This window comes from Xenia sp. Carnegie-2017, unplaced genomic scaffold (genome assembly GCF_021976095.1).
Source record: "Xenia sp. Carnegie-2017 unplaced genomic scaffold, XeniaSp_v1 HiC_scaffold_6, whole genome shotgun sequence".
Taxonomy (NCBI): Eukaryota; Metazoa; Cnidaria; class Anthozoa; order Malacalcyonacea; family Xeniidae; genus Xenia; species Xenia sp. Carnegie-2017.
The window spans coordinates 8355197-8365340 of NW_025813526.1; the positions used below are offsets into that span (position 1 = coordinate 8355197).

The 10144-nt window shown below is 32.7% G+C and overlaps 1 protein-coding gene across 1 annotated transcript; it reads left to right on the forward strand.

The window, feature by feature from the left end:
- Positions 1-377: 377 nt before the first annotated feature.
- LOC124458175 lies at positions 378-9036 on the forward strand. Its single transcript, XM_047008244.1, is given in 3 exon segments — positions 378-510; positions 7263-7957; positions 7960-9036. Coding segments are annotated over 2 exon segments (858 nt in total). The 5' UTR covers positions 378-510; positions 7263-7305; the 3' UTR covers positions 8166-9036.
- The last annotated feature ends 1108 nt before the right edge of the window (positions 9037-10144 follow it).

A 10144-nucleotide genomic window follows, 5' to 3' on the forward strand; every position in this document is an offset into this window, starting at 1 on the left:
ACAAGTTTTACATGCTGCCAAAATTCTCTACAAATTTCTTTATTTAAAATTTCCATTTTACTTAAATTTTATCAACAGTCTCGCCTTTTTGCCACCTCTCAAGGTACCTTGGAATAAATTTGCCTCATTGTGAAAACTGCAGTTAGATATCTAGATGATTGGGTCAAAGTATAGGGAATATACAGTAGGTCGACTTCGTGTGCAACTGGTTGCTGAGTATTTAATTAGATTACTGGCTGCCGTTATCCATTTTATCATTCCTATTGGTCAAAAAAAGAACTTGACTGGCTCCCACCATGGTAATCACATGCGTAATAAGATATTCGTGACAATAAGGGGTGACAATAAATGGTGACGTCACGCGCAAACACATAATATCTTCGCAGCTCTTCACCAGTGATATTATCATTATTTGATGAGTATAAAAGTCAAGCCACACTTCATCTTTTACGTTCGATGAAAAGTCGTCTCACGTAAATCTTTTATCAATTGTCAGGGAATTTTTTAAAAGTAAGTTTTAATATATTGACATAATGCTACGGATAGTATTATCATCGTTAATCTCTACGTATAAATGCGTGGATATCTAGGAGGTTGCTTCGGTTATTTTAAATCAAAATACCAATCAATCTCTCACTCCATTAGTATTAATTCAAACATACATAAAACACAGCTATTTATGAAAGATAAAACTGCGAAATGAAAGGTTTGTAAATTAACTAATATCACTGTACGTGTCAACACTGTGTTTTACTTGCTGCTGTCAAAATTTTTAAAACATTTTTTATTCGAAGAAAATGCGACAATTTTTGTTTAACTTAGTCAGTTATTGATACTTTAAACAACGTAGCTTTTACGTTTTCTCTTAAATTACTTATAAATGTAAAAATATCGTCATCTACGAAGAATTTTTATTTGTATCACAGATGCAATGAGCCTTATCTATTTTGTTTTGTTTGATATGCAAATAAGTTTGCCTGTTGAAATTACTTTTAATTAATATTCAAGTTATAATAACAGCAAGCTTTGCCAAGAAATTTGCTTAACTATTATTCCTTCCATGTTCTAACCACAAACGGTTGAAAACAAATCAAATTTTGTTGTTTCTCGTTTGAAGCTAAGGCTCCAAAGCTAATATTTACAGTTTCATGCACGTTGTGATTCACACATGCTCGCGAGAAATCAGTTTTTGACATGAAGAGAAATCGATATAGATGAATTGACCCAGACAGCAAATGAAAATTAGAGGTTTGCGTTGAAGTCTCATTTTATGCGGCACAACCAGTTTGAATGGTTTTCCGCAATTGCACAATTATCAGAAACAAGGGACTAAAGTACCTATAAAACGGTTAGCACTATTTTCCACCCAGCAAACCGCCCTTTACTTTGAAATATAATATTTTACACAATCGGAAATAAATTAAAGATGGCGGCTAATGGGAAAGAACCAAAGCTAAAGGAAACCATGCATGCACTGGTGCTCGGTGGTTTTGAGATGGCGAGTAATATTATATTTTTATAACACAGTTTTAATATCAACGTATGAAAATATTTACAGATAAATATTGCAGTATAAATTTTCATGCAACCACCTTAAGTTATAAACTTATAATCCAGGCTGGAAAATATGTCGTTTTTCGACGATTGTGTAAAATATTATATAAAATATTATATTGTGTAAAATATTAGATTGTGTAAAATATTTTATTGTGTAAAATATTATATTGTGTAAAATATTATACTGTGTAAAATATTATATTTCAAAGTAAAGGGCGGTTTGCTGGGTGGAAAATAGTGCTAACCCTATAAAACGACTGATGTTCCAAGAATTACCTATTCATATTAATTAAAAATTCATTAATTATTCTTACTTTATTATCGCATTTACTTCGTGATAAAAATCCAGCTTTATTTATTATTGAAAACTGATGACTAATCCAATGAATATCTCGTTGGTAACCAGATCAGTGGAATTTTAATTGACCTGGAATAACCGACTGATAAGCGGGGTGGCTTGACTGGTTCTACTGATAAAGGAGTCTATGAACACCAAAGACGCTTATTTCATTGGTCAATTGCCAGATCAGTGGACAGTCTGGAATAATCTCGACCAATAATAGGGGTGGCCGGACCTATAAGGGAGTCCACTTGCTATCGTGTAACTGGTTCGTTTAAATTTTTGTCTTACTGTGATTGGTTTGACCGATTTCGACTGATAGCCAACAGAACTAACATAGTCAAGCACACTGTCTGAATTAAATGTTTGATCGTTTCATAGTAATTTTCTAAAGCATGATAGAAACTAAACTACAATCAGATGGAATTTATGGAAATCTTTACAAATTAATATATTGATATGAATGCCCAAACTGGGAATTTTTAAGAGGGCGAAAAATTTATGTATGAATTGTAAATGCTTGGCAAAGACGATCTCGCGAGCGACATTTCAGTCATTGATGTTCAAAAGCAAGCCAACGTTGTTTTGATTTTTATCAGCAGAAATTTACATCGAAAATCGTAAGTAAAGGACAAGTGAAGTGTATGCATGAATGCAATATATCAAAGTCAATTTATGCGAGTGTGTGATGCGATTAATGTTAATATGGCGTATGGTAAGCAGATTGATGCTTCTAAAATTGTTGTTGCCGAAGGACTTTTAGCTATGATTTCTTTAATGCTTGGTGAATCGTGGCCGTTATATGGCAGCGAAATCCTACATTTTGGCAAATATATTTCAATGGACAAAAAATCTGTAGCCATAAGGTGCCATACTATTATTTACTTTATCATAAACAAATGTTTGGGGCTTTTCAGTATATGATCATTGATCATTCAATCATTGGACAGTTATACTACATATTGTTTAAGATTTGAGAAAACTAACATTGATTACATGAGAAGCTGTTTACTATAATCTGTGATTTTGAGTCTTCTGATCCATGAAGCTTTTTATTTTGACAATTTGACTGAAATGGTATTACACATACATGAAAGGTTGTCCCATGCCATCTCATATATTGTCCCTATTTCTAACTGAACACCTCATGTAGAGATGTAAAGGTGTGTTAATCTATGGCTCATACCAGATTGTGTTTGCCATAAATTCCAAAAGGCTATTTATATATGAAAAGCATTTTCTATAAAGTAAAAATGTCTTTCTATGTATGCAGATAAACCTTGAAATTTGGAAAAACAGCAAAGTATTTTTCATGATGACTAGGTAATTTTTCTGATGATCAGTATAATTTCCAAAGTAAATTATTTCGGATTTACATTTAAACGAGCTTTGATCATATGAAAAGATATTTATCATAACCAGTAAGCATTACACATGAACCAATTTTAACATTCATGTAATTATATAATTAGAGACATGTTGGTTACATTCTGTTTGTATTTGATAATACAATGCTACTAGTGATTGCTATATAGCACACATTGCAGAAGATAATAGTCTAGTGAAATGCCTAATAAATATTTATGGCCTTAAGATGTCCTTAACTGCAAATTTTCACTCTAATAATTTTTGCTTAATCTTTGGCAGAAAAAAATTTTGAGTTTTTTCTCAAAAAGAGAATTTGCTGGCACTGTTGTGGAGATGGGTAAAGGTTTACAATAAACTTGCATGGTTTGAAGTCTGAGCTTTTCTTTATAAATGAACTGTCACTTGTCGTACCAAATTTGATAATATAACTCATTACATAGAGGTTTGAATGGCGGTCTCTAGGGGGTCTAGGCCTGACAACTTGGTAGAAATTTTTAAAGACTACATCTGTTTTTGAATAGCATTATTGTAAAATAAATTTTATGTTCCTAGAAATGCTAAAGAGCCATATATTCGGCAAACATTCAAGTATTGTTCACTTCATTTTTTTTTTGGAAAAAAAACGTAAGCAAAATATGTTGTTTCTACGCAAAAACGATGCCCACAAAATACATTTTGTATTGCTCTAAAACGCTGAAAATGGAATTTTTAAGGCTCTGAAATTCAAAATTTCTCAGGGGAGAATGCCTCAGACCCCTCCAGGTGCGGAGCGCCTCCAACGTTTTATGACTGATGTTTGAAAAATTCTAGATCCGCCCGTGGTTCCAGTCTCCTTATAGTTCACTGCTTGCATGCGAAGACACGGCGCGCCGCTAAGTCAGTAGTCAAATACAAAAGAATATTTTATCTATTTAATGTGGCCACCACACATAATTCTCTGGACGATGGTTTTAATTCAAGAACAGACGACATATTGGCGAGTATAGTAGCAAACAGAAATTCCAATATTAAGATTTTTTGGTGTAGCGCCTTTCTCATTACGCTTGTGATTTGCATAGTGGCATCCAGTAAATATGATTTTGTAAACAGTAGGAGCCCTTGGGTGGCTAGCCGCGTCCAGTAATCTAATCAGTACCAAGTTTCAGAGTGGAGTGAGACTACAGTTTGTTTCTATACTTTGATCTTGGTTAGATGAGGGATCAAGGATCAAGTTCTCATATATTAGACAGTGATCTAATGCCTATTGTATGTTCAAGGGCTCGTTGCTTCCAAGTGGAACTGTTTTAAACCACGATATACTGCAAAAACATTTGTATAAATTATAATCAAGAAAGTTGTTATGCTTTTTGTATCATGTTTCACTAAGCTTATCCTATGACTTAAGTAGAGCTTTCAAATATCGCATGCAATTTCCATTAAAGTTATAAAACTTGGCGCAATTATATGCTGAACTTGTGAGAAATCTTTCAATATTTTTCACTTTGCAAATTACAACTTGCAATGAATCATTGAAAAGAGTCATTAATTTCTTGTAATTTTGAACAAGGTTATGCGACGAAAATGACTTGTTCAGGATCTGCTTTTGACCAATCTATCACAATGCCCTGACACCCTGGCTGATTTGTAGGCCGATTATTGGGATATATGTTTATATGAGATAATATGACATAGACTGAGCAACTGTTGCTTACAATTACACGAGAACAAGACGCTAAATAAAAAACGTACCTTACATGCCAAGTTGAAAATGATATGTTATTCAGATAATGTTTAAGTTGTCGTTTAACTGCGCTAATTCAATACGCACGATGTCGTTGTTTGCATCACTCATTTGAAAAAAAACCTTGCCTACATTGAATCGTTTTTTTTTTTTTTATCAAGCACTTTTGCTTGAGCGTCATGTGATTGTTGCTATTAAAATTAGAAACGTATTAGTATATATACAACTTGCCTTAATGCATACTCTTCCTTTTAAGAATAAGGGAAGATGCTTTAATAAGGTAATAGCTCTTAAAAGGGAGAAGCGAATCACTTAAAAAACAGAGTTCCGGTTTTCCGTCTTTCACAAAACCCGTGATTTCTATGCGGTCTTTTTGAACTTTTGGAATTTTTATGGACATTTTTAACTTTTGTATGTGTAATTTTTTGTTACTTTTGTATGTTGAGAAGGTAGAGTCTGTGTGTAAGTTTCAGTACACAAACCATGCTTAACTGCGAACAAACCCATAAAAAGCAGCGAGAAAGGCAGTAATTGTCATTACTCGTTATTACTTAGTTATATTTTGATTACTTACAACCAATTTAAGTCAACTAACATCAAATGCAGGATCTAAGCCACTCTAATTTTTACTCCTATAATGCAAATATTTTAGTTTTTAATTACTGCAGAACATTAAATTGTACAAATTTTCTTGAAAAATTCATAATAATTTTTTTTAAATATTTTTCATTGCATTATTAAATGATTGGCCTGGCTTTGCCACTGACCGAATGTTAGCTCACTCCGTTAAGTATTGTTTTTTTATTTTACATCCGTCTGTTGGCTACAACAAAACAAAACTCTCATTTCAAATAGAAAATATTAAAAATAGGGAGCAACAAATTTTTCAATGGGCCATTTCACTTAGGGATATATGTCTAATTAAAAGTTATAACTCTCAATTTAAAACTGTCATGAAAAATGTTTGGAGGGGACAATGCCAACTTTCCCCTGCATGGCTACTCTCCTAAAGTAAGAGATCAAAACCTCTTTTGCTCAATAAAAACAGCAAGTTGCTATAATAATGCTAAAGCATAGTTGTTATTATAATGCTTTTTTGTACAAAGTATATGCCCTTCAACCCTGCTGCTATTTAAGGTTAAAATCAATGAATTCTGATTATGCCTAAAGTATTAAAATATATATTCAAAGTACGATTCTGTAATAATGACTTTGGAAAGAACTAAATGTTTTGTTGAAAAATTTCCATAATTATTTTATTATCTTACGTAATACTTTTAAGGGCATTAGGCGTTGACGAATTCGGCAAGAATTGACTATATATTCAGTTTTGCCCTACTTATATACTGAAAACAATTAACTGACAGTATTAGCATTTATAACGTAGATTGCCATGAAGTTGCATTTTACAGATAGAGGAAAATGCTCAGGCGCGTGCTGCTCTCAGTTGTTAATGCTTTTCTAAAGGGCAGAAATTGCTCGGGTGCGCGACTGTTCGAGAATATAAACGTGACTGCTGTCAACAAAACACAGTTATTTCTGCAAAGCTGAGAAAACACCTAATTGCTTTTAATTTCATTCATCGAATAAGAAGGGTAAGAATGAGAAAGGACTTTCGCGAAAGGCCTATAAAATGTTTTGAATATGAGAGCAAAACAACGCTTTCAAAAGTAGAATGTATCCAACTTTTAAGCGTACATGAGTTTTATTGATCATTTGAACTTGACTAAGTGGCGCATGCCTATTATAATGAACCTTGCGAGCATTTTGCCCTACAGCGTATAATGCAGCTCATGGATATTTCCCTTTAGGGGCTGCTCACATCAGTCCGAGTAAACGGGGTTTATCAAGATAAAGTGCAATATTAATCATTAATTTACAATATATTTAGTCAAAAAATTTTGTGGGAGTTCGATTTGCTAAGATATTGAATAAAATTTATGGTAGCTTTTTTTTGCAGTGTACGTATTTTTGCTCAATTGTATAAGACATACTATAAAATTGGACATGGAATAAATTTACAATTTTTATAAATGGTCAGCTGTTCTGCCTTTTTTACGTAACGCATATATTGTTTCTGAAATTTACTCCAAATCATATACATTTTTTCTTCTAAGAAAACTTTGGGTTTTTTTGTACAAACATAGTAAGAGACACCTATACTTAGCTGTGCATGTTTCTCTAAATCAGCTCTTAAGTTATGTTTAGCACAGGCAGTGGGCACTTTACACAGTGGGCATCCACACAATTTATCAATATGATTTTCTTAATATTTAGACGGCTGAAAGACAAAAAAAGGAGCTGCTGTTCTGCTAGAGACATGATTGAAAATCGTATGAAGTCCATTTTTGCTACTTTGATTGCAGTTGTTTTTCTCTTCATCTCCTGTTTATGGTGGTTAGCAAATTTCGATAGATTTTCTTACGGACCACTTTTTTCAAATGAAAAAAGTAGCAATATTCATCAAAATCAAAGATTCATTTACTTGATACAGACTGAGAGTTGCTTGCACGAGCACTTGATGAGTACAGCAATATTTGGACAAAAGTCAGAGAACGATGTTCTTGTCCTATCTTTTGAGAGCATTTGTACAAAAAAAAATTTAAGACAAACTTATAACATCCAGTACATTTTTAAGCCAGATACAACCTGGAGCGAAGGTAGAAACATTTTGTATGAACGGGCGATAAATTCTTCAAAGGACTATACCTATTATGTTTTCATGGATGGTGACCTAACATTTCATTTTACAAGTTCAAAATTTGAGAGAGTATTTTCAAAGAATCAAAGCTCACCCTTGCAAACTTTTGAAAGACTTCTCTTGGAATACGAGCCTGCAATTGGCATACCTTGGTTTTGCTCCAAATGGTCTCAAAACCAGTATCCATTATGCTGGAGACCACATAGGTATCCTTTTCGAGAGGTGTTGCCCGTTAGCATTCATTTTGATGCTGCTTGTAATGCATTTCACAAAATGCAATAAAGTATTTGCTTCCTTACCGATTAATGTACGAACATCGGAGTTGGCATGACAGTCAGAAATTTCTTATCATGGCCGCTGATTTAATATTCCGTGGCCAAATTGTACATATCCTTCCAGTTACTACGACCAACGCAAAGCATAGAAAATATCCCAAAACAATTGGGATAATTGGGCACATTTGTATGGGATATTGCTGAATGAAATACCTCCACAATACAGGAAAGTCAACAACTGGCTTCCAAACGAAAAATTGGTGAAATTCACACCAGTCATACGTAACGAAACTGTATATACGCCATATATGAGAGTAAAGATTCCAAATCATCGAATTTATATCGAACCCTACAGATATTTGAAAAATTTTGAAGTTGATAAGTTTTATAATTGACGAATCTCATACTTTTTGCTATACAAAGAAGCAAGATGATCGCTGGAAAATACGATACCTTTAAAGGACCAAGATCAAAAGCTGAACTGCATGATTTATGTATAGAACACAAGCAAAAATTGTTTAAAATTATTTCCAGAATTAATTTCTGAGGACATTTATTTTCATATAGGTGGACCTATGATGTCTGATTTGCATTGTTAGCTCTCAAGTTCACCCAAATGATCTTCTCAGTTTTTTCATAAGCCAAGAATAATCAATTTTTATTTTTAGAGTAAGCAACGAAGTCAAAACCACGAAAACTGATGTTAAGTTGAGGTTATTGATTTAGTGAATAGTTAAGACAACTCGCAAATATTTATTTAAGTTTGCATTACTCTATCACAAATGCAATCCAAGTTTATTTAGGCAGAAACTCTTCATTGTTTACAGGTTTGTTGAAAATGCTTACGCCATCAACGAAACAATTTCAAATTCCGCTTGTTTTGGGGTTAATTCAAAGCGCTTGTTACAAAATAAATCTAAACAATGAGAGGAGCTTGAGTAAACAAGAGTAAAGAAAACTGTGCTTTGAAGTTTTAAGAATTACACTATTAATGAATAATTGTTAACCAAATTGCAACGTGCGCTCAGATGATCTTTGCAGCCATTTTCTTGGTTGAATAAATAGTCAAACTTTATATTGCACTATAATCCATTCAGATCCGTTTAGATATTCTATGCATCTTTTGTTGATCTATAAAAAATTGTGTTTTTGTTTAGGTCAAAAAATATTTTCAGAAGCTTGCTAGTTATATTTTTATAAACTTATCTGTTTGGGTGGGCAAATAGTTGTTCAAAACAGATGGTAAGCCAAACGGTTGAAAACATGAATAATCTAGGATGAGGAAAACTTTGTTTTCAAATTATGAAATTGTATTTGGAATAAGACACTTTTGACTATTGTCGAAGTATTACGAAAAGTTTAAGAGAAAGTATATCGTGTGATGGAACATATTATCTTATTCAGCAAGAATATAAACAAACAAAAGGCGCACGATGTATTGTGGTTGACAACGATTATTTACTGATTGATTTAACAAATTTGAGAACATTTTTATTAAAAAATATTGATGTTTCCATGGCTCGACGACGTATGGCATGGCTATTTTACGTTATGTATTAATGGAAGAGGGAACTGTATCAACTAGTATGCCTTTTGTAGGAAATTTATATGCTGACTTTGTGAAGCAAGTAACTTTTATGACATCAAATTATAGATAAACTTAAAAATAGGTTTTAAGTGCCAAGATTATATAATGAATATATTTACAAAGTGGCAACTATCTTAATTTGCCAACTTTGCTGGAAATTACGATCATGTTTTGCTATCCCATCAAGCATGTACGTCTAAAAAAATACCACTAACCAAAAATTCACAACAAAGTCATGATTTAAAAAGCATTGCAGTCAGGAAAAGACATTTGTCGGTAAGTACAATTTTTATAAATGAATTTCACACTTTGATTATCAGCTCCATTTAATCAAGGTTTAAAGATTGATTTAATATTTTTTCTGTTTCTGATATACTACAAAGAATTAAAAGCAACTTCCAAAACATATAACACTTTTCACTTGGTAAAAGCTAATTTTTAACAATTTAAGGAGTGAGATGTGAATATAAGGTAGATATTCTTAGTAAACTATACTCTTTTGTTAAATTTTTTTAAAATTACTTGCCACCAGTGGAGTACTCAGTGGCAAATAACTAATTTCGTGGTCCGTAGACAAAGACAAAGATGTTGGACT